At 34.9% G+C, this 25280-nt stretch overlaps 1 protein-coding gene across 4 annotated transcripts in view; it reads right to left on the bottom strand.

Annotated features, from left to right (window-relative positions):
- Window positions 1-25280, bottom strand: part of GATAD2B (GATA zinc finger domain containing 2B) — a 102258-nt gene that overhangs the window by 69134 nt on the left and 7844 nt on the right. For 2 of the 4 annotated variants that reach the window (XM_074262146.1, XM_074262144.1), the window contains exon 2: window positions 2784-2870. The exons of the other annotated variants lie outside the window; for them this stretch is intronic. In XM_074262146.1, coding sequence (XP_074118247.1) covers window positions 2784-2785 — 2 coding nt within the window. In that variant the 5' untranslated portion in view covers window positions 2786-2870. The remainder of the gene's footprint in view (window positions 1-2783; window positions 2871-25280) is intronic. 4 annotated transcript variants of the gene reach the window in all.

Consider the following 25280-nt stretch of genomic DNA (forward strand, 5'->3'; position numbering starts at 1 on the left):
CTTGTAGAGTAGAAATAACCTATAATCTTTTTTCTCTTGCCTCTAGAAGCTACCCATTCTTTTTGGAATGGTGGTTCTTTTGTGTGTTGCTGTCTTCTTCCTCTCCTGAGATAAGATGTCCTCAATTCAGCCCACTACCCCCACCTCTCAGGGTAATCAGCTCCCTGAAGTCTGGACCCAATTATCATTTGGGTTTGTGGGACTGTACATGCCTCAGCTACCCCAAAGGAGCAAGCCAACAGACAGACATACTTAGGCAATTAACATCAGTCTACCACTCTGTCTAAAATAGTGTATATAACTGATTTATAATAGTGGACTATAGCAAGGTAGCAAAGTAACATCAGAAAGAAATTTTTGTAGCCAGGTGCTGAAGATGGAGCTCTATAACAGAAGTCTCCTAGCAGAAAAAAAGAATAACCTTTTAATTGGACGGCACTCTACAACCCGTTGTCCTAAATATAGTTGCTAACATTTTTAAAGTTTCTATAATAGATCACTTTTGCCTGTTGAATCAACTGTAAAACTCAATCTAGCCTTCAAAACTCCTCCATCTCCAGAACTCCATTTGTCATTAATCTATAGGGCCTTTCTGTCCTAGGAAACCAAATCTGTTCACTATCTTATACACAAAACTTCCCTATTTTCTCTTTACAAACATTATCTTCTCATTATCCATCATCCTATCCTCTAAATATATATTACCAATTCATGTCCCTTGCTTCTAAGATCTAGTTCCAATTCCAAAAGACTCATGATGAAAAATTCAGAGAAAAAACTATGGAATCTGAATAGAGATCAAAACATATTATTTCCACTTTTTTGTTTTTTCTTTCTCATGGCTTTCCTCTTAAGTTCTGATTCTTCTTTCACAACATTATTAAATATGGAAATGTTTAACATGATTGTATATATGTGTATATATATATATATATATATATATATATATATATATATCAGATTGTTTGCTGTCTTGGGGAACAGGGAGAAAAAAATTCAATCAAAATCTTACCAAAATGGATATTGAAAACTATCAATGTGATTTTAAAAAATATATTATTATATTAAAACCTAGTTTCAACACTATTTAACTGCTTAACAGTTCATTTTCCTCTTTAAGGCCTCCCTATGTTGTTACCCTGTTTTTTCTTTCAATGTAGACTAGAAGATATTTAACAACACTGATATACTTACTCTTTTTGTGCCTATCCACAGGTACAAAAAAGGGCAGGAAGACTGCTCAGTGGATAAAACTTTACTTGAATAAAAGTCAGAATTCCAAAAGGATCTTGACAGACTATAGCAAGGTTCTTAACATTTTCTGTGCCACAAACAACTTTGAGACCCCAGTGAAGCCTGTGGACCCAGGCTCAGAATGTTTTTAAATGCAGCTGACAAATATGATTACAAAAGAAACCAATTATATTGAACTAGTAATTTTTTTGTTTTTGCTTTTTATTGGGGTTGAATAACTTTCCCAGGGTCACACAGCTACTGAGTCTCTCAGGTCCACCTCATTTCAGGGCTAATAATCTATCCATTGTGCCATTTAGTTGCTTCAGGAGATGCTTAAAAAAAAAAAAAATAATAACATCCTACATTAAGAACACCTGTAGAGTACTGGACTGCTTCTATTAAGCTAACATTCAATATGGATAAATATAAAGTTGTATAAATAGGCCTACTTAGGCTTAACATCAGGAAAAACTTCCTGACAATTAAAGCTGTCAAAAAATGAAATGATTTGCCTCAAGAAATGGTGGGTTGTAGTGGGGATTCCTTTGTGTATGGGTTGGAGAATCTCTTCCAATTCTTAAATTCTGTGATTATTTGTAAATTCCAACTACAGTTAAAAAGGAATAAGAAAACAGTCCATTAAAAGAAAGCTGTATTTATTCATATGTGAATAGATTTACCATCTAAAATTCTTCCTGGCTAAAAATAGGAATAGGACAAATATCAAAATCAAGTTTTTAAAAGTGAACTTGGTTTTTTGAATCCACTAGTCTATGACAAAATCAGCATGGGGGATAAATGTTAAACTAAAGAAATTGGAAGGATGAAATAAGAATCTCTTCTGTTCCATTTACACTGAAAACACACTAACATAAATAGTAAAATTTGATTCAACATAGCACATACAAAATGGCTGGCTCCCACTGAGAGCATTTCCATGCAATGCTATAAAAGGATGATATCAACCCAAAAGGTAATTATGGCTTCTAACAGTGAAGGAGTACCACCACAACTCTATTTGAATCCTAAGCTATATAACCTCAGCTACCTAACATTGGCATGTTTTTCTTCTGTTTGGTGATTTCCATACTTGACTAAAGTATGGAATTTAAATGACTGGAAAATAACTTAAGTAATTTGTAAAGGTAACTTTGAAGAGTGGACTTTTGCTACATCGGAATGGGAAACAAGTTCAGGCAGCTTAGGAAGAACAGACCTGCAGCTCTGCTGGTCTGATTCTATAATCCTTAAAGAAAGTATAACCTAAAATGCATTCTCCAACAAAAGAAAACCAAGTAGAGGCATTTGGAGCAACTTCCTCTTCAACACAGAAGGAAGTAAAAATCAGATACATTCATCTCCAAAAAACCTAAACCAAAAATAACCAAGTTTCTCTATAGTCAGTGAGCTCACTCTATACTGAAGCCCAATATAAATCCAAGTCATTTCAGTATACTCCCATTGATAGTTATTTCCCCACTCCCAACCCCTTACAAATTAGTGCTATGGCTCTGAATGATCATTTCCAAATAAAAATGAGTACTCACATAAAGCCAATTGTAATGTTACTTCCCCTCTATTCATTAACACGCTTTAATTCTCATTTCCACCCGACAAACTCCACATATATCCATCTAGGAAATAAAGAGAAGTGAAGAAAAAAGGCATCATGATAAATTGGGTAGAATTATAATTTCCAAATGAAATAGGATGCTGATGCAAAATAACTCTTAACCATGGTGCAACAGAAAATGCTTTTAGTGTTTTAAGGACAAACATGACCAACCCAACAAGAATCCCAAAATATAGCAGATCTAATGCCTAGCATCTCAGAACCTCTGATTTTTTTCCCCTGCCATGTGTTATTTGAATTTCCTTTTGTACAAATCTAACTCTGTAAAGCAGATGGCATAGAGAAAAAATGCAATTCTATATATCCATACCCAACAGAACAAAAAAGGGGGGGAGGGGTTTAAGAAGGAACAACTATAGATACTATTTGCTCTATTATCCGTTATTTTGCCTCTCCTTAAGAGGTTTTTTTTCTTCTTGCTTTGACAATACTGAATTATTAGAAACAGTTTGCTATTAAAATAATAAAAAGCCTCTTTAATGAATTACAGCTGTTAAATCCGGGAGGCATTCTCCTTAGGGCACTGCCTTCTTTTCAGAGCACTTATAACCTCAGAACACAACAGGAAGAAGAGACTCAAAAGCCATACTGCCTGTACCTCCCCCTCTTCTAAGCAACCCCCCCCCAGTAACTTCTACTGAGAACATGACCAGTCAGAGAAGCCATCTTCAACACTACTTGTACTTGAATTTTTTTTTTTAAAGGAGGGACAGAAAGGAGAGGGTACAAAAAGTGTTTTTCGTGCTCCAAGCCATCTCCCTCCCCCCCTCGACCAAAAGCCCAAGCAAGCAGAGATGACGCAGACTTCCTTATATAATAGCCTGTGATTTCCTAGACTGCAGGCCTTTCCCTTTGTGCTCTGTATACACTTACACACGCGCATACACATCGCTTTTTTTTTTTTTTTTTGCAGCCCCTGGCACCATGCCAGCACTCACCCTCGTCAGCTGGTTGACTCCATTCACAGAGAGGGGTTGGAGCTGACATAAAAAGAAAAGGGGGGGGGAATAAGGGGGAGCTAAAACCCATCATTGCTACAGACAAAAGAAATATATTAAAAAAAAAAACAAAAACCTCAGTTTCAGTCTTCTCTAGAAGCTTCAGCTTAAGGAAGATTGGGAACTAGGGACCCCCACTAGAACACTGAATGGGGAGGCTGGGAGGGGCAAGGAGCTGAACCAAAGAGAAGAGCTTTGTAGAGGAATCAAATGAGTCCGCCAGAAAATTTTCAAAAGCAACAGTGTTAATTCCTTGATCTCCATTCAGAAACCTCAACATTACTCGATACTAATGGCAAGAAAAGGGCTGTGGGTAACTAGAGATTTCATTTTCTGCTTTTTATTTTTTATTTTTTTAAAAAGAAAAGAATAAATGGACAGTCGAAAGTACTTACAGGTACATATTTTCCTGCCGACTCCTCTAGTTGTCAGAAAAATTGAGAAACGAAAAAAGGGAATACCAACAACAAAAAAAAAAAGAATAGGGAGAGAAAAGAGATGAGTTTGGTTTATTGGAAGGGGGGTCTTCCCCCCCCCTTTTCTTTTGTACAAGGTACCCTCTCTGTAGCACTGATGTGGCCCCATGCATGCCAGCCCCCTTGAGAGACCTAAACGAACCCGGTCTCCAAGCGGGCACTGCCCTGCCAATCACATGCTGTACTGTTATATTAAACAAAAGGAACAGGGGGATGCTTACTTTTACCCATGATGCCTAGCAAGGGCAAGGGGGGTGGTGGAGAAAAACCAGTTGTAGCCGGTTTATAACCTCAGGACAAGGAATTATCTCTTTAATTTTTAAAGTCGTTTGTGGTATAAAAGTCAGTTAGCCACCACCCCCCCCCCTCCCTTTCTCAGTCTATTCTGGCATCTTGCCAAACTTTGCCTTCATTCATGAGCAATGGTTTCTTTCTAATGATGATGTTTAACTGCTTAGTTCCCACAACTAAAGGTCAAAGGTATAGCAATACCAATGACTCCAAAATCATGAGACTGGTGAAGCCCATACTAGTTAGCCTCCCTCTAACTTTATTTTTGATTGCCAAGAATTGAGGGGAAAGCTCATCGATAGGTAGGTTAAATGATGTTCAGAAGGTGAATTCCTTCTGGACACTAAGCTCTACTGGGCAACTAGTTCCTGTCCCTTGATGCTATGCTAGGTAGTTGTTGTACTCCAACTATGTATAAGTGTATTAATGATTTGAAATTTTACATTAATATTTTTTCTCAGCAAGATGATCACAACAGATCCCCTCCTCTCAACAAAACCCTCAATTCAGCCCCATCTTCTTGACCATACCCAGAGTTCACATCCTCCTATCATCTTTTTACAAACCAGCAAGAATACTTCTCACTACACATGGCCAACTCAAATGGGACTTAGCTTTTGGAAGCAGGGCCAGAGCTGTGGAGGGATTTAATCTTGAAATTATTTTCTGCCTAATTTTTCTACTTTATACTTTAGAACAAAAGTTCCAAACCTTTGATGAGGAAGAAATAATACTTTTCACCTCCAGATATTTGGAGTTTACTATTAAAAAAAACAAAAAAGTGGGTAGGTAGAGCTACAGTTCCTACAGCAAATTCAGTGGTTTGGGAAATAATTCTAACAATGTTCCCCTCTAAACTGGGAATTCTATCTGGCAAAGCACAGAAAAGAGACTGTCATATATAGAAGCATATATAGAAAATGTCATATATAGAAGCAAAAAGTGATTTGTAAATCACCCAGGTAAAGCACTAATGAAACTTAATGGGGGATAAATCTAAATCTTTCCTCCCATTAAAAAAAAAAAAAGAAAGAAAGAAAGAAAGAAAAAAGAAAAGAAAAAGTACCAATATAAGATGGTAAACATGGCTAGACAGACACCCAAAAAATATCTGAAAGTTTCAGTAATAAAGATCAACATTGCATGTTATGGCAAAGAGAAAAGCTGATGCGATCCTGAGTTACAATAATAAAAAGAATAGTCTCCAGAACAAGTAGGCTACATTCCCATTGAACTCTGTTCCTGTTAGACAGTATCTATAATACTGAGTTATATACACAGTTACATTAACCTAAGAACCACATATTAACAGGATGATCAAGCTGGAACTTTAGTCTCAAGAAATGTCTCTGGAGTTAGAGATAAACTTTATTATCTTCAAAATATCTTAAGGATTATATTATATACAAAAGAAATTCTATTTGGCTAAAAGAAGGCAGAACTAGGACCAATGTATACAAGTTACATGGAGACAGATTTCAATTCAATACACAAAATGTATGAAATGAAATGCCTCTGGTGGTTTTCAAGCATGGGCTAAATGATAGTCTCTTGCAGAAGGGATCCATGATTCAGATAGAGGTTAGATTTGATGAAACCTAAACCTTTCAATGATAACACTAAGACACCTAACTAGCATTTCCTAGTTGGAAAGCCCCCCCAAAGATCTCAGTGCCCTACACACTAGACCAGAATTGTTACTAAAAGTAAAACCACATTACACATGATAAGCATAGATTTTAAGATTTGTTGTTGGTTTTGTTTTGTTTTTTAAAGCGAGATGACAATTCCTCAGAGCTCATACTGACAATATGCGAACCCACATTTGCCTTAGTTGTTTCAATGAGACACAGCCAATAATAATAGCTAGTATTTATATAGCACATATTATGCGCCAGGAACTGTGCTAAGTGTTTTTATAAATATCATATTTAAACTTCACAACAACTCTGAGAAATGGGTTCCATTATCACCCCCATTTTGCAGTTGAAGAAACTGAAACAAAGAGGTTAGGTGACTTGTCCAAGGTCACAGAGCCAGCAATTATCAGATCTTCCTGGCTCCAGGAATCATATTCTATTCTGTCCACTGTACCACATGGCTGTCTCAGCTATCTTTTGTTTTTTCTTTTTTTCTTTTCTTTTCTTTTTCTTTTTCTTTTTTTTCTTTTTTCTTTTCTTTTTTTTTTTTTTTTTTTGCTGAAACAATTGGGGTTAACTGACTTGCCCTAGGGTTACACAAACCAGGAAGTGTTAAATGTCTGAGACCACATTTGAACTCAGGTCCTCCTAACTTCAGGACTGGTGCTCTATCCACTGCTCCATCTAGCTGCCCCTGCTTCAGCTACCTTTAACAGTTGTCTTTAACTACAGAAAACACTGTTCCAGCCAGTCTAAGAAATTTCCTCATTTTTTCCCAAATTGTTTTTTGGCCACAGGGGCAAAGGAAGTAATCAACATCCCAACTCAATGAAACTGAAGTTTGGCCATCAAAATATCTTAAGGATTATATTATATACAAAAGAAATTCTATTTGGCTAAAAGAAGGAAGAACTAGGACCAATGTATACAAGTTACATGGAGATAGATTTCAGTTCAATACGCAAAATGTATGAAATGAAATGCCTCTGGGGATTTTCAAGCATGGGCTAAATGATTGTCTCTTGCAGAAGGGATCCATGATTCAGATAGAGGTTAGACTTAATGAAACCTAAACCTAACACTAAGACACCTAACTAGCAGATTTGAATTTCCTGGTTGGAAAGCCCCCCCCCAAAGATCTCAGTCAATTTGAAAGATATTCATATCCAGTAAATATTAGAAACTGGCCTACAAGAAACTAAACTCTATCTGAACTCCATGGCATAATCATACACTAATTCATATTTCTGAATCTCAATGGAAAGTTAGCACCTACATTAAGTTGAGCTTTGAATGGTAAATGTGATAACAGAGTGATCGAAAATGGCACTTAATGAAGACCCTCAGAGATCTCCAAATCTAGAAATGCTGCCATTTTATCAAACAATTAAAACATGAATGTCTATGAAGAAATAGGAATTATTCCCTAAAGCCTTCACTCTTCACCCCAATGCATTTCCAGGAGAACTCTTCTCAATCAAACTTGATTCTATGTTAAGACTAAAGTAAAGGTGTCTAGTCTGTTCTAGAGATTACTTTCTTTCTGCACTGTATCTGAATGTTAATCACTTTTCACAAAACCTTTAAAATAAAATGTATGGATATAATTAAGACACATGATCTGTCATGAATAAGCTTCTCCAAACATTTTAATAACAAAGAGATTAATATAGAGCTCTAAAATCTAATTCTCACAGTAAATAGTGTTAGAGATCATGTCAGCAAACCAACAGGCTCCTAAAAGCTATGTTTTTTTGCTGTCCGGCTAAATCATGAGTCAGTTGAAGTATGGAAGCTCAAAAGAACACTGAGGAAACTCAAGTAGTGAAAAAATTACTGCATATAATCAGAGTTCTGATGTCTTCTAGGATCCCAAATATTCCACATTGTGATTTAAGCAATGTTTTGGAAGGAAAAAAAATGCACAGACCAGTCCACCAAAGTAGTTATGATGGGCAATCTCTACTGTGCCCAATCCTAAGCAAGTGGACTATCAACTAAGTATAAGTGCAATGGAAGAAAATTGTTTCATACACATAAATGATTCCTACTAAGATTCCATTCTTTCCCCCTATTCATGTTTTTCACTCCATCCATCATGAGAATGTAAGCTTAGATAGAAGGTAGAGACTGGCCTACTTATCCATATATATTACCAGCACTGAGCACAGTGCTTGGCACACTTAATAAATGTTTTTTCATTCATCAATTCCCTCTGAATTCCCTCTTACAATCTAAAGATGTATATACAATGGGACTAAGAGGCAACAATAGCTCCAAAAGGTCATAGAAACAACTAATCTAAAAGGTAAGGAGGGTGCCTCCCACAAAAATCAATCATACTAAAATGTTTGAGATACTACTGAAGAACATAAAAACCAATCTTTTTAGTTTTGTTAAAAACATATTCCTTTGTAATACAGAAACAAACTGAGGTTGGAAAGAGAGAATGCTACTACCTTTCCTCTTTACATATTTGTTCTCTTAAATCACCTAATAAATAATCAATTTCAACATTCATTTCAAATAGAGCAAACTCTGAACCACTTAAGTTTGTTCTGAGCATAAAATCTAGATAAGCTGGACTTAATTCATATTTCTGAACCTCAACAGAAAGTTTGCATCTACACTAAATTGAGCTCTGGGTGGTAAATGTGATGACAGCAGTCATAGTAAATGGCATTTAATGAGACCCTCAAAGATTTCCAAATCTAGAACCGCTGCCATTTTATCAAATAACAAAAACATGAATGTCTATGAAGAAATGCCTTTAATCTTCAATGTTTATCCATCAAGCAAGAGTAGGTCTACTGTCAAATAGGACTAAACTATTGCCTCGAGATGAAATCCTGGATTACTTTACATAAATTTAATTATTCATGTTTGTTAAAAAGCTGAGAAACTTTTCCCTAGCTTCAATTACTTACTCCCTAATCTCCTTCCCTAAACTCTTCCCCAAGGCCTTGCTGTGTATTAGGCTTCTTCAGTTTGGGAAATCACCTCAAAGTCTCCACATAGACAAAATTATCCAAGACAGAAACTGATGCGAGACTGAAAATAACTGTGAGAACAAAAATATAGCAAAAACACTATCATATCACCAGTCACCATAATACCAGTATTATTCAAAAAGGAGGAGACTCAACTTGCCAAAAGGTCAGGGAATAAGGATTTCTTTTCATAAATGAATACTGTAAACTTTTCTGGATAAAATAGACATGAGAACTACACTAGAACTTACAGTCAATACGAACATGTATTGTCAGAAAACAGAGTAAGTCCCCTCATAAAGAAAAAAATGACTAATTGGTTTGTAACTACATGGTAGTCACACATAAAGACAAACTGATAAACTATGTGTTAGACTTTTTACAGGAGGAAAACTTTTGAAATTTAATTTAAAATTTAAATTTAAGTGTAGTACTTCCAATGTGCTCTGGAAGCAGCAAAGACAGGAGATGATTTCATGACCTAAAAACGGATATCAGAATTTCAGGTCTTGCTACCTATCTTCTTTATAACTCTAGGGCAGAATATATTCTCCTGTTGACTTGAAAATTAGAAAAGATTTTATGAATCAATAATACACTTACAGTCTACTCTATGATATGTCATATCAGCATATTTCATTTCTCATATGACACATATTTTTCCTTGTCCTGACCTGCTTATATAAGAAAGCACAAAGACAATGTAAAACATCTCTAATTCTCAAATTTCTCAAGAATCGTACTAGGCTGAACTTTTTAGCAATAGGTCTTTTGCCCTGTTTATCCACCCAGAATCTCTAACATATTAATACCATTGCATTCTAACAAGTCTTCCCTCTTATCCATATAATCTGTCATCAACAACACATTGTTCCCCATCAACTAAACTAATAAAAATTTGAGTAGTTCTAATGATAACTTCTTTATTCTTGCTTCCTGCCCAATACTTGAATCACTTGAATCTTTTAACTCTATTCAGTCTTCTCTCCACAGAAGCAAAAATTTCCTACTGCAAACCTTGTAAAAATTAAGCCACAAATGGTAGAATGAATTCTTCTTCAAGAAAAGAAATCCAACTCAAAGTCTCAAACTAATTAGTCTACACAGAACTGAACAAATGCCTAGAATCAAGTAAGTTCCATAAACATTATCAAGAAAGTTTTTTGGTAATCAATCATCTACACCATTAAATCTTTCTACAAAGCCCATAGTTCCTTCATTATGTTTACATTGCCTTTTAACTTCTGCCACTCAGACTCCTATAGGAGGCAAAGAGATAGCACAGTGGATAAAGAGTTGCAATTTGTTAGATCTGAGTTCAAATCCACACTCAGACATTACTTGCATGACCCTGAGAAAGTCACTTAACATAACCTCTGTTTGGCTCTGTAAAATGGGGATGAGGATTAAATGTGACAATTTCTCAAGTGCTTAGCACAATGCCTAATATGAAGTAAGTATTGTATAAATGCTTATGAAATCTCCTATTATAAGCTCTCTCTCCTAAAAGAAACCTGTGATTCAAAGACACCTCTAAAGCAAACTCATTTTTTACTTCTGCTTAGAAGGTCACTATTTTCTGATCACTATGTAAATATAATCCTGCCCTTTAGGATTAACCTATCTAAACTTGTCTGGTATGAAGGTGGAAAAGAGTCAGTGCCTTTCATGATCTTAATTTATTCTCCAAATGAAAATGCTGCTGCTGCTTTTTTTTTTTAAAACCAAGATAAATTAGCAGCCTAATGGGTCTCTTTCTGATCTTAGCAGGCTATGCAAGAACCAGATTCAGTTATCGATAGATGAACAGACATAAAGACGTTATCCTGGAATACAGTGCTGACTAGAACAAGGTCATAATTTACTTCCCTAAAATGTGACAATCTTGGTAAAAACACAGGAGCTCCAGTTACCAATCCTTTGGATATATGGAAAAAAGAAGGAAGGAGAGAGAGGTATGGAGGGAAGGTGGAAGGAAGGAAGGAGAGAGGGAGGGAAGATGGAAGGAAGAAGAATGAGGGAGGGAAGAAAGGAAGGAAGGGAGGAGAAAAGGAAAGGAAGGGAGGGAAGAAAGGAAGAAGGAAAGGAAGAAGGGGAAGATGATGATGATGATTTGGGAGGGGAGAGGGAAATGGGGGGAGTGTATGTGTATTATGCATATATACACATATATAATTGCTAGAGTAAAAACTATTCCTTAAGAGTTATTACAATTCATTTTTTCCTAAAAAATGTTTTCAACATTTCTAACATTAAAATTCATAAGTCATTCAGGTCCAACATGAAAAATAATGAAAATATCTATGTATATAATGATAGGCATTCTCAGAATCCAAGCCCAATAAAAAGAAACTATCAGATAAAATTCAAAGCAATAGTTGGTTAGGCTTTTATATAAAGAGTCTTTGAAATTCCGTTTTGAAAATATTTTGATTAATTGTATTTAATTATAATTAATTTCTTTTGTAATCCTTTGTATTTCATTTTATGCATTTAAAAACATTATTCTGAAAACTGGTCTACAGGCTTCATCAGACTATTTAAAAGGGTCCATAATACAAAAAATGTTTAATAACACCTGCTCTAAATCAATAATTCTATGAGTTCCATGAATCTTTCCTTAATAATGTCAGCCAGAAGTGATCTTTCTTCTCCCTTATGAAGTAACAATAATCAATAAACATTTATTAAGTTCCAAAAGTGTTTCAAGCACTGTGCTAGGCACAAAAAGATAAAATGAAACAAGAGCCTATATTCTACCTTACAACTCTGTACTTCTGTTGTGCACTTAAATATAAAATAGAACATATTTGTTTACATGTTTCTATTTATTCTAGTAGACTTAAGTTCCTTGAGTATAGGACTCTATATTATCTATCTTGAGATAAATGAAAAAATGTAAATTACTTGAGGTCAAGAATTTTATATTTGTATTCCCCAGGTCTAAAAACAATGAACAGAAAAATTTTTGGTGATTAACAACAAAAGCTTGTTAATTGACTGATTGATTCTGACCCTCCTCCCTAAGTTCTAACACAGTATCTAACAATTGTTTCTTAAATGAATATTGGGGAAAAAAATCAAAAGGATGAAAAAAAAGGACACTGTTTTGGGATATTACTGACAAATATCTAAGCACCAATCTGCTGAGTACTAAACAAATCCCAATTAGCCCTACATTCTACCCACCACTCCCAAAGCCATTTCATTTCAACTATGTGGCCCCATGGATTTGAAACTTGGAGTCAGAAAAACTTCATTTCAGATCCTCATAAGGGGACTTACCATGTATGAGTCACTTAACCTGTCTTCCTCCTCAGTATACTCATGTGTAAAATGGGAATAATAGCAGCTACCTCATAGGTTGCAGTAAAGCTCAAATGAGTTATATGTAAAAAGCTGTGCAAACCGTTAAACACTATATAATGGGGTTTTTGTGTGTGTTGTGTGTGTGTGAAATATACATTAGTGAAAGAGCTGAACATATTTCAAGAAGGAAACACTGCCTGGCTCCAGTAAAGTTTTTAACTAGGATCTGCGTTCCAACATTAATTAGCAAGTGGAGCTTATAGGAAATGTGTCATTTTCTTTCAAATGCTAGGGTAAAAATAAAGTCTGAGAAACCCAAAAACTGGTTCTCTGAGCTTTTGGGCTTCCTTGGACCACACATAAAAGGTATATCATCCCACCTAAGAAACAATATTGCACAATGTTCTAGAAGTAAGACAGCTTCTGAGAAGTCTTCCTCCAAGTTTTTTAAAGGTGTTTCTAATACTGGGGTACTACAATGGTTCTTGTAATTCCCCCCAGCATACCTAACAAAGTCAATATCTATAGCAATCTATAATGCACTCTATGGCACTCTGAAGTAAGAGTTTCATCATTTATTTGGCTAATTTTTGTCCAATTGCTAAGTAAAGGCAAGCTGAAGTGGAAGAAGTCAGATCTGAGAAAGAAACATGCCTTAATACTCTTAGGAATTAGGTACGAGTCAGAACACTAAAGGGCAGAGAAAAGTGTCAATTTTATCTTAGGTTAATCAAACATCAATGCAATATCTCACTTTACAACTTTAAGATGTAAGACAGTACTTTTTAAAAGTTCTATACTTCACCTCTATTATTAATTTATAACAAAAATCTAGTTACTCCCCTTAGTCTGTAAACCCTTCTAAAGACTGGTTTTAATGATCATAATTAAGGTTCTGCTAGAACCAGGAGATCATTATACACTTCAACAGCGATACTGTATGAGGATGTATTCTGATGGAAGTGGATATCTTCGATAAAGAGAAGATCTAATTCAATACCAACTGATCAATGATGGACAGAATCAGTTACACCCAGAAAAGGAACACTGGGAAATTAGTGCAAACTGTTTGCATTTTTGTTTTTCTTCCCAGGTTATTTTTACTTTCTGAATCCAATTCTTCCTGTGCAACAAGAGAACTGTTTGGTTCTGCACACATATATTGTATCTAAGATATATTATAATATATTTAACATGTATAAGACTGCCTGCCATCTAGGGGAGGGGGTGGAGGGAGGGAAGGGAAAGGTCAGAACAGAAGTGAGTGCAAGGATAATGTTGCAAAAAATTACCCATGGTAAATTATGGTATATGAAGGTTATGGAATATTATTGCTCTGTAAGAAATGACCAGCAGGACGAATACAGAGAGGCTTGGAGAGACTTACATCAACTGATGCTGTGTGAAATGAATATAACCAGAAGATCGCTGTACACTTCAATGTTGTATGAAGATGTATTCTGATGGAAGTGGATATCTTCAACATAAAAAAGATCCAACTCACTTCCAGTTGATCAATGATGGACAGAAACAACTACACCCAGAGAAGGAACACTGGGAAGTGAATGTAAACTGTTAGCACTACTGTCTATCTACCTAGGTTACTTATACCTTCAGAATCTAATACTTAATATGCAACAAGAAAATGGTATTTACACACATATATTGTATCTAGGTTATATTGTAACACATGTAAAATATATGGGATTGCCTGTCATCAAGGGTAGGGAGTAGAGGGAGGAGGGGATAATTTGGAAAAATGAATACAAGGGATAATGTTATAAAAAAAATTACTCACGCATATATAATGTCAAAAAAAATTATAAATAAAATAATAAAAAAATTACCCATGCATATGTTCTGTCAATAAAAAGTTATAATAAAATTTTTTTAAATTTAGGTTCTGCTAAAGATCTCTTTCTGAGACACTTTCATACCTTTAACTCACACAGGAAAAGACTCTTCAGAGAACCCCTCAAGCAACGAAGAAAAAGTTATCTGAGCATCAACATGAGAAGAGATATGAAGCATATACAAGCTCTAGATCTTTCACTTTTTTTAAAATTAAAGCTTTTTATTTTCAAAACATGCATAACTTTCAACATTCACCCTTGCAAAACCTTGTGTTCCAAAATTTTTGCCTTACTCCCTCCCCTAGATGGCAAGTAACCCAATATATATTAAATATGTGCAATTCTTCTACACATATTTCCACAATTATAATGCTGCACAAGAAAGAGATTTTTCACTCATTACAAGGAGAGCTAAGAGAATGAACCAGAACAAAAAACTGGATTATAGTAGCTTGAAACTACTTCGTATCATTCTGGGAAAGATCTGGGGGCCAAGAAAAATAATCACATAATATAAGTTAGATATGAAATGCAGTGGCTTTTTTATGTTAATAACCTCCTACTTATGCATATCTATAAGACTAAGGAAATATGCCTTTATATCAGAGTTTACATTCGTTATTTTTAATATATACGGCAATCTTATTAAGACATCACAGCTAAGAGGTCTTTTTAAAAGATAAATAATTAGCTCTTTTAAATACAGAAATATGTTAGTAGTTGATTAAAGATATTTTTATGAGCTCTTTGTACAGGTCATAGTTTTAAAGATGATCCCAATAATTTCATTATTCCTTGAACATCCAGTAATAAAAGAATAATCACTTATATAGCACCTACTATGTGCCAAGTATTGTGATAAGAGCTTCAGGGATACATTATCACATTTGAGACAATATCCATTGAGAGTCATCCTCATTTTACAATTGAGAAAATTGAAATATACAGAAGCTAAGTGACTTTCCCAGGTTCACAAAGTAATTAAGTATCTGGAGCCAGATCACAACCTTCTATCAACTGTGCCATCTAGCTGCCTCCAATAATAAGCAGGAAAGATGGCAGCAGGGATGAAACCAAGAATGGAATGCATCCCAGATTACTAAACTGTCTACTTCTTATCAATTAAAAAGCACTTTCTATCAAATGGGATATAAGCAAAAAAGATCAGTACATATTTTCAAAAAAATTGAAAAGCCAACTTTAAAAACAACAACAACAACAACAACAACAAAACCTCAAAGACTAAATCTATCACATATACTGTGAATTGAAAGTTTCTGCTTAAGAATAAGGTGGAGGAAGCTTGATACAATGGGAAAAAAGTAAAGTCAGAGGACTTAGGTCCAACTACGTATGTGACTTCTGAAATACATGTCCAAAAATGAACTCATCTTAAACCCTCTCATCTTCTTAACTTCCTAATGTATGTTTAGGGTATTAACATCTACTCACCTATACTTGAAACCTTAAGTGTCATCTTCAACTCCTCACTTTCAATCCCACTTCCCATAAGCAATCTATTTCCAAGTCCTGTCAATTCTACCTTCCCAATCTATCTCCTGTAAAATCTCTCTGCCCTGACAATGCCACCACCCAGATGCTGGCCCTCACTAACCCCAAACCTATCTACACTACAAGAGTTTTCTGCATCCTCTCCATGCTTTAAGTTTCTCCTCAATCCATCCTCCTCTCAAGTTACCAGAGTAATATTCCTTAAAGCATTAAAAGTAGCCATGTCCAAGATCAAGTGTAAAAAGTGTATCTTTTAAAGTCTTTCCTGCCTTCTTTTTCCAGTCTTTTTAGACCTTGCTCCCCCCTTCTCCATGTACACTCTTCCTTGCTTGAACTATCTCTCAAATCTGCATTTTCACTGGCTATTGGAATATTTGGAATATTCTCCCTTCTTATCTTTGCCTCTTGGCTTCCCAGGTTTTCTTCAAGTCTTAGCTAAAATTATACCGTCTCTAATAAGTCTTTCCTGGTTCTTCCTCACAAATTAATAGTATCTTCCTTCTGAGATGACTTCCAATTTATGCTGTATGTATCTTGTTTGTTCATAATTGTTTGTTTGTTATCTCCCTCATTAGAATGCAAATTCGTGGAGGCAAGGGGCCAGTTTTTAACTTTCTTTCCCTAGTACTAAAAAGAGTAGCTAGCACTTAATAAATCATTAACTGACTAATTTGGTAAGTCACAATTTCTTAGCCTTAAATTCCTAATCTATAAAATGAGGAATTGGACTGCGTCCCATGTTGAAATCCAAGTAGACTTGGTTTCAAGCCTAGCTCTAAATGACAAATGTGATCCTAGGCAAGACCACAGGCTAGATAAAAGAAATTTCTCTATCAGAAATTCCTTGCCTCTGTAATTGGCCCAATATCCTCAACTCCTCCCTCCCAACCATATATAAAAAAGAACTTTCCTTGTAAAGTAACCCAGTATTTGTATCTTTAAAAATGGCAACTGCACCATAATAGATAACAAATCTCCACACCTGCTGTGAAGTCTAGTAACCACGGCTAAACCCTAAACCCTTAATGCATTATAATTAATTAATGCATTATAAAATTCAAGAAACTGCTGAAATATATGCCCTTGAATTCAAATCAGAAGATTTGATACTTCAGTAACAGTGCACTTTTTCATATATAAATACCATATTTCTCCATACAGCTACTAGTTTATTGAAAAATTTGTAAAATAAGAAACAATAAACTAAAGGAGGGAATGCATTAGATTTAGATTTCTTTGACAGAGGACTATTTCTGAACAACAAATCTGAACCCCTGAAAATTAGAGTCTGGTTGATTTGATTTTTCCTTCAGCTAAAATTTCCTTTCAAAAACACTTATCTCAATGCAACTATCTAGCTTGTAAGAAATGCATACCAAATAATGATTTGCCTGAGCAGCTAGAGAGCAAAGCTTCTTAGACAGTTTGTCCTAAAACTGAATGTGAGGACTACGAAAAATTTGGCAACAGAAAAAGGTATCAAATATTCCACCAAGATTTAATTAGTATGCAAATTTGCTTTTGTCTCTAATAAAGGTAAAATTACATGGGTACCAGAGAATTGCTTTAAAATAAATTTATGATTAATTATTAGTAAATATTTGATTTGAATACCTATTTATAGCTACATAGCGGGAGTCCACATAAAAGTTTCTTGGGTGAAAAGGGGACAAAAGTAGAAAAAGCTTAAGAATTCCTGAGCTAGAGGTTCCTATTAAACCTGTACTAAAACCTATTTGCATATTAAACTGAGTTTGGTTCTCTCATCACTGCTACTTTATCTTCCTGATTACTTTCAACAAACTAATACTTTTCAATAGTAAATTATAGTTAGGTTTAGTATCAAGAAAGTACACTGGGGAAACCGTGAACTAAAGTAAGAGACAGCCTACTTCCTTTCATAAAAGTTTAATAGTTATTTCTTATTAAATTAAAATGGGACAAGACAAGACAATGTGAGCAAAAGAATTTTATCACAAACACTAGAACCCTAAAGTTCATAATGATTTTTAATCAGGGTCTTCTCAATATTTTGTACTTTCCTTACTCAGCACAAGTTTTAATTCAGACTACCAGATATGGTTTGATGGTGTTGTTTCTCAATTATTCTCATGTCTAAAAATCTGTGTCAACTAGTCATGAAGATAAAGGTCATCATTGTAGCAAATCTTCTGACCAATCTACAGAAGGAAATGCCAAAGTAACCCAAAAAGCTTTAGAAAACAGATAAGCAGCACAGAAGGACAAATTTTTCTCAACTATGAAGCAAACTGACACACAATGACACACAATATTCAATAGAGTCAAATCTGAACACCAACAAAAACAAAATGGAAGTAGTGCTGTAATAAAGCCCCAAAAGCACTGACCAGAGGCAGGATGCTTCATCCCAACTTTGCCACAAAATACACCAGCAGTGTTATCTATAAAAAGTAGTCGACTGCACTACATGATCTCAAAAGGTCCTTCAAATTCCAAGTTTCAGTTACTTTAAAAGCTACCCATGCTACTATAATTTAAAAGAAAGAACAACTCAATTTTGCTTCTACCTATTCCTTTACAAATGCCTACCTATTCCTTAAGAATCAGAATGGATTCTTAAGTTCATTTCATTTGATTCAAAACAGTAAATTCTGCTGCCCTCCAAGGGGTATAAATGGAAACCAAAATTTTAGTATTTAAAGCAAATCATCTTTATTCTTTCACCACAATAAGAACATAGAAAGAAGAAGCAGCTAATTGGTGTAGTGGATAGAGCACCAGCCCTGAAGTCAGGAGAACCTAAATTCAAATCTGGTTTTAACACTTCCTGGCTCTGTGACCCTGGGCAAGTCACTTAACTCCAGTTGCCATGGAGGGGGACACATATAGAAAGAAAATGGGAAGATGGAAAAAAACTTGAAATGGAAGTCACTAGAAAGAAAATTACCTGAGAGTATCTAGGCCCTACTGAAACTAAATCTGAATTTAATCAAAATCTGAAACTCAATCCTCATTACCTACTACAGAGCAAGTAGCATCTAGCTCCTAGGCTATTGGGATATCAATGATTTCCAACAGGAATAAAATAATTCCCAAATAAACTGAACACAAAGTGTATGTGTTTGTTGCTATTAAGTGCAATTCTCCTACCTTTTGATTTCTCTCACCATTAACTGTGCTCAGATTATCAAATTCTGAAAATTATCTTTCAGACTATTATATAGATAGATATAGATATGAGAGAAAGAGAGTGTTATAAAGTTTATAAAAGTTGGCATTTCACTTAATGGACAAGTAAACTTAAAGCAAAAAAAAGTAACATGACTGATCATGCAATATTATAGAAAATAACATGCCTGGCCAGACAATGAGACTTGAAAATAGCATGAGCTGAGTTCAAGTCCCACCTCTGGCAGACACCTGTCTGTACAATCCTAGGCAAACACCTTAATTTATCAGTACTCCAGATAATTGCTGAAAACTATATGGTGCAGAGAAGATGCCAACCTTCATTGGTAAAAGAAATTTCTTTCCTTGCAAACTAACTTCACTGATGAAATTACCAATTCATTCCTAGTCCTATGTAGTACAATACTGCATTATTGTTCAAAATGAAACAAAGTCATTTTTGTAATATAAAACAGGGATCTGTCATCATTTTTGCGGTTCTTTGGGAAGTATCTTTTTTTCTTACTTTCTAATAAAGCTATTTCGTTCAGTGACAGGAAAAGAGATTTGCAGATTACATCCTAGGAATTTTTATTTCTCATCTGGCTTTCTAAAATTGTGACTAATTCATCATTTAATTCACTAGATTGCTTTTTCCTTAAGCCTACTTCTTAGGAATTTTTTGAAATTTGAAGCCCCTTTGAAAATTCAATGTAAAGAATGTAGCAAAATGATGAAGCTCAAGCAACACTTGAAAGAATATAAATTACCCCCAAACTCTTCACTTTGTAAAAGTGGGAGAACCACAGAGGCTACACAGTGTTTTTTTTTTTTCCTCTTAATAATACTACTTGTTATATAGGATGGTTTTCTGGAGGAGGAAAGGAAAGGGGAAGGGAAAGAACAAAGGGGATAACCATGATGATGTAAGAAACAGAAATAATCCAAAAAAAAATTTTTAAAGAAAAAAAAAAGCTCAACTTAAAGTACCATCTTTCCATAACAGGCCTTTCCTGACAACCATCTTCAGTTATCAACATTCTTCCCATTTATCTCATTTGGTTTTTCTTCAATGAAATATAAGCTCCTTAGGGTCAAGAACCATTTTAGGTTGGGGCTTTTTTTAGTCTTCTAATCTATAATGCCTGGGACACAGGTAGATGTTTAATCTGAGGTTCAAGTGCTCCTTGCTCCTAAAGCTGTCTAATTCCTTTTATATAAGGAAATTCAAGATTTAAGGAGCTGACTTTAGGCTAGGATAGTGATTCAAAATAAAATTTTAAAATAAAACTTTTTAGATGCCTCATAGTCTTTCTCCTATATCCTGGCTATAGATATACTGCTTCCTTGTCAATTAGCATTCTAGTAATTCTTTTTCTAGAAAGAAAATAGAAATATGATATACAAAATCAATAGATTATGTAGGGTTAAGCAAGTGTGATAAACCTGCCATCTAAGTTTCTCAATTTCAGGGTTGAAAAAAGTTGTTTCACCTCATAAACTATTACCAAAAAGTTATCTCCCTCCTCCCTTCAACTTCAATCCTCAAATTCCAGGTCACCTAAAACATCAAATTCAAAATCAGCACCATACTGTAAGCAATGAATTTCAGGATCACTTCAATAATTCAAGCAACCTGTGGTCTCTTTAGAAGTATCCTTATTTTGTTGCAGATCAAAATCTATCCATTTCAGGGGTAGCTAGGTGGCACAGTGAATAGAGCACCAGCCGGGAAGTCAGGAGGACTTGAGTTCAAATTTGACCTCAAAACACTTCATACTTTCTAGCTATGTGACTCTGGGCAAGTCACTTGACCCTGATTGCCCCAGTAAAAAAATTAAAAGTTTTAAAAACTGTTCATTTCTTTCCATCTTGTATGATTATTTTCTATGTGTTTCTCATTCTTCTCTCATTCAATGCTGTGACCAACTTACTGTCTGATCAACTGTGCCCAATCCAGATAAGCGTGCTGACATCATTAACTCAATTAAAAAACATAATCCTTCAGATTCAAGTTAAAAAAAAAAAAGGGGTGTCATCCAGCTAGAAATTTTCACATATAAATCAGAAAGTTATTCCTAGTAGTTATATGTTCTTAAACAATTACTAAAACCTAGTCTTTCACAAATCTCCCAAAGTCTTACAATTTTCAAGAATTTGACTAAGCAAAGTTGAGAGTGCTTTAAAGGGGTTCAAGAGGAGAGTTTCCTATTCAAGTTGTAAAAGATGCTGAACGAATATTTAGAGTCCAGTCTGAGAAAAACTTAAGTCTAGTATTAACATTAAACTGTTTATTAAAACTTCACCTTCCAAAGGCAAGATTATACAATGATCAATTCTGATGGATGTGGCACTTTCAAACAATAAGACAATTCAGGCCAGTTCCAATAATATTGTGATGATGAAAACCATCTATACCCAGAGAGAGGACTGTAGGAACTGAGTGTGGATCACAACATAGCATTTTCATTTCTTTTGTTGTTTGCTTGAATTTTTCTTTCTCATTTTTTTTTCCTTTTCAATCTGATTCTTCTTGTGCAGCAAGATAATTGTATAAATATGTATACCTATATTGGATTTACATATAAAAAAATAAAACTTCACTTTCGCTCCATAGAAAGTATTCATGTAAAAGCATCTGAGAAGTGCTATTTACTTGTTTTTTGTTTTTTTAACTAAGTAAAAGAGAACATTTTTTACCTCAATTCCAACTTATCCTTAATCACTGAATGGGCACTGCCTCACTCAAGCTGAGAATTGTTAAAGATTTTGGCAAAGTCTCCTACTGCATCCCAAGCTATTTCCAGTAGTCCTGAAATATGCATTTTAACACCGAACCCAAAGGATTCTGGAGGTGAAAGTAAGGCTGGTGACTTGCACTTAAGTCCTCCCTCACTTAAATCCAATTCATTTACATGTCATAGTCATGATTTCATGGCCCTATTAAAGAACAAACAAAAACCAGCAATCTGTTGTAGCTTTATTTATCTAAATTTCATCTTCACTGTTTAAGACTAAGAATTTTTTTTTAATCAGGGCTCAACTCTCATTTGATACCCAGTACCGCATACAATAAGTGCTTAGTAAGTGCTTACAGAGATAAAGGTAGTGTTTCCAAAATGTAAAAGATACTGCCCATAGAATGTCCTCAGCCAGGGCAAAAGAATCTTAGTTTATCAAGTCAGATTTAAGACCAATCTTTGTCGAAATGCTTAGTTAAGTTTTACTTTGATCTTCTGGGCACAAAAAGATTCCAGAATTAAACTTAACTAGTCCAGGCCAAGCCATTTTAGCTCCCTAGCAACTCCCCAGCAACTCCCCAGTGTATTCAACTGGCCTCATGAATCCACTTGAATGTTCATTAATTGCAAAAGAACTCAAGTCCTTAGTTCCAACTCCCTCATTTTACAAATGTGTAAACTGAGGTCAACTAAATTACTTAACTTATTTTTCCAAAGTCACACAAATAAATTAGTAGCAGAATCAAGATTCAAATTTTTGTTTTGATTCCCAATCCTGTGCACTTTCTACTATATTATCGTGACTCCAATAAATAAATAAATAAATTCTGCCAGGTATGAAAGGATAAGAAGCCATTCAAATTTTCTACATTGCAGAGAATAACTGACATCTTCCAAGACTGAACAATTCTAGGGCAGAAAGATGGGAAATATTGTTATCTAAACCCTAGAGAAAAAGAAAGCCCCAAACTCTCTTAAGAAAATTCATCAGGTAGTTGTACAAATATGTATTGGATTTAATATATACTTCTATCATGTTTAACATATATTGGACTACTTACCATCTAGGGGAGGGCGTGGGATAAGAGGAGGAAAACTGGAACACAGAAAGGTTTTGCAAGAGCTAATGTTAAAGAATTGTCCACATATTTGAAAAATAAAAAGCTTTAATTAAAAAAAAAATCATCAGGGCACAAGATGGGTTACAAGTGAAATTATGACAAGCTTTCACTAGATATATTAGATTTTTCAAATTAAGTTTAAAAACTCTGCAACCATAAAACTGGACAGTCAATAGAAAATTTATAATTCCCAAAGAAAGGGGTATAATGTGGCAGCGCCATGAGTTTTTTTTAATAAACTGTATTTTATTTTTCCAAATATATGCAAAGATAGTTTTCAACATTCACCTCTGCAAAATCTTGTATTCCAAATTTTTCTCCCTCCCTTCTTTTCTTCCCCCTCAAGACAGCAAGCAATCTTGATATAGGTTAAACAGCACCATGACAATCTGAAGTAGACTTTCAAAACCAGAAACTAAGTCTTGGATTCAAATCAATCTGGGTTCAAGTCTGCCTCTCAAATATGGTGGCTATGTGATCCTGGGTTTCCTCTGACTCAGTTTTTAAGAACTTTTATCTCCTTTTTCCATAGTATTCTCACAAACACCTGGGTTGAACAGTGGGCAGAAGTCAGGACTTGAGGTGTCAGGAAAAACCCAAGTTTAAATCTTGTCTCTTTGACTAAGTCACTTAATCTTGTTTAATTTCAATTATCTCATCTTATACTCCATCTTGAAAGGTAAAAACAGTAATAGTAACAAAATTATGACCTGCCTCCCAAGGTTGTCCCTAAAGTTCTAAATGAATATTGGCTACTATTAATGCCCCTCCCATTCACCTAGAGTGACTTACAGAATTTTAACCTATAGTATGTTACCACAAATTCATTTTTCTTTCTCAAGGAAAAATCATAGATCCTATAACTAAAAAAATTACTACCTTAAAAATTTTTAAATTCTGATTGTTATTATTGAAATCCATAGAAAATGTGATTCAGAGAACTAGGGGAGAAAAAAAGTATAATTATTAGGCTTTGGCTGTCTCAAATGCAAAGTATTTACATGATCTGATTCTAATAAAGTAATTTCATTACAATAAAGATCTAACAATATGACCAGTACAAAAATGGAACTGATTACACCATAAGGTGGTAAACTGCCTATTACTATAGGTGTTTAAAAAGGGACTGAATAATCAACTGTCAATATAGTGGACAGAGAAGAGAACTTAAAAGGGCTACATTCAAATCCCACTTCAGAAACTTACAAGTTGTGCAATTGTTTAACCTCTGAACTTGTTTCCTCAGCTGAGCACTTATTTTATGGGGCTGTTGTGAGGACCCAATAAGATATATAAAGTCCTTTGCAAACCTTAAAGGGTTACATAAATGTGAACAACTATTATTAAGCTGTAGATTTTCACAAAAGCAACAGACTGAATTAAATGACCTTCAAGGTTCTTTTCCAATTTCTAAGATTCTATGATGCATTTTCATAGCCTCTATTTTAAGAGGTTTCAGTAAAAAATAAGAGCATCCAGAAAGACCTGAGTTTGAATTCTGCCTCAGACACTGTCCTAGTTGTTAATCTCTGTGTACTTCAGGTTCTTTATTTGTACAATAGCATCTACCTCAGAGTTATTGTGAGGATGAAATAACATTTAAATCTCCTGCAAACCCTAAAGTTCTGCATAAATGCTAGTTATTATTGTTGTTGTTGTCGATAAAAAAAAAGGGAAAAAAAAAGGGGGACATCTTAAACTTACCCAGAAGTGACAAGCCCTCAAGCCCACAATTATAGGTCCACTACTCATTTCCATACTCTCTCTTCTCTTTCTTCTTTACCTCCTTTCCCCCTCCCATCTTTCCCTTCTTCCTTTTTCTCTAATCCCAAACGTCCATCCTGGTTTAACTTGAGTATACCACAAAGTATGCCCCTTCAGCCTACCTCTCTTTTAAAGACTTCAAACTATTCTGAGTACAGATTTCACACTTTACTGAAGAACTGTGCCCTCTATTTTCTATTGTAACCCTGATATTCTCTAAAAATCTTCTCTAGTTTCCTTCAAATCTTACTAAAGTTCTACTTTCTGTAAGAAACCTTTTCCAGTTCTTCTTAATTAAGGGCCTCCCCTCCCACTTAGTTGTACACAGTCTATTGCATAGCCTCCCCCCATTAGATTATAAGCTCCTTAAGAGCAAGGACTGTTTTTTGCTTTCCTTTACATCTCCAGAACCTAACACAGTGCCTGGCACATAGTACTTGCTTAATAAATAAATGCTTGTTGTTTGACTTAACTAATGCATTTTATCCTCTAGTGTGTCTACAACAGGATATTCAGAAAGTCAGCAAAGATGGGAGAACTAAACTAGTATAGAAACAATGGATGCC

The sequence above is a fragment of the Sminthopsis crassicaudata genome, chromosome 4 (genome assembly GCF_048593235.1).
Source record: "Sminthopsis crassicaudata isolate SCR6 chromosome 4, ASM4859323v1, whole genome shotgun sequence".
NCBI classification, from domain to species: Eukaryota; Metazoa; Chordata; class Mammalia; order Dasyuromorphia; family Dasyuridae; genus Sminthopsis; species Sminthopsis crassicaudata.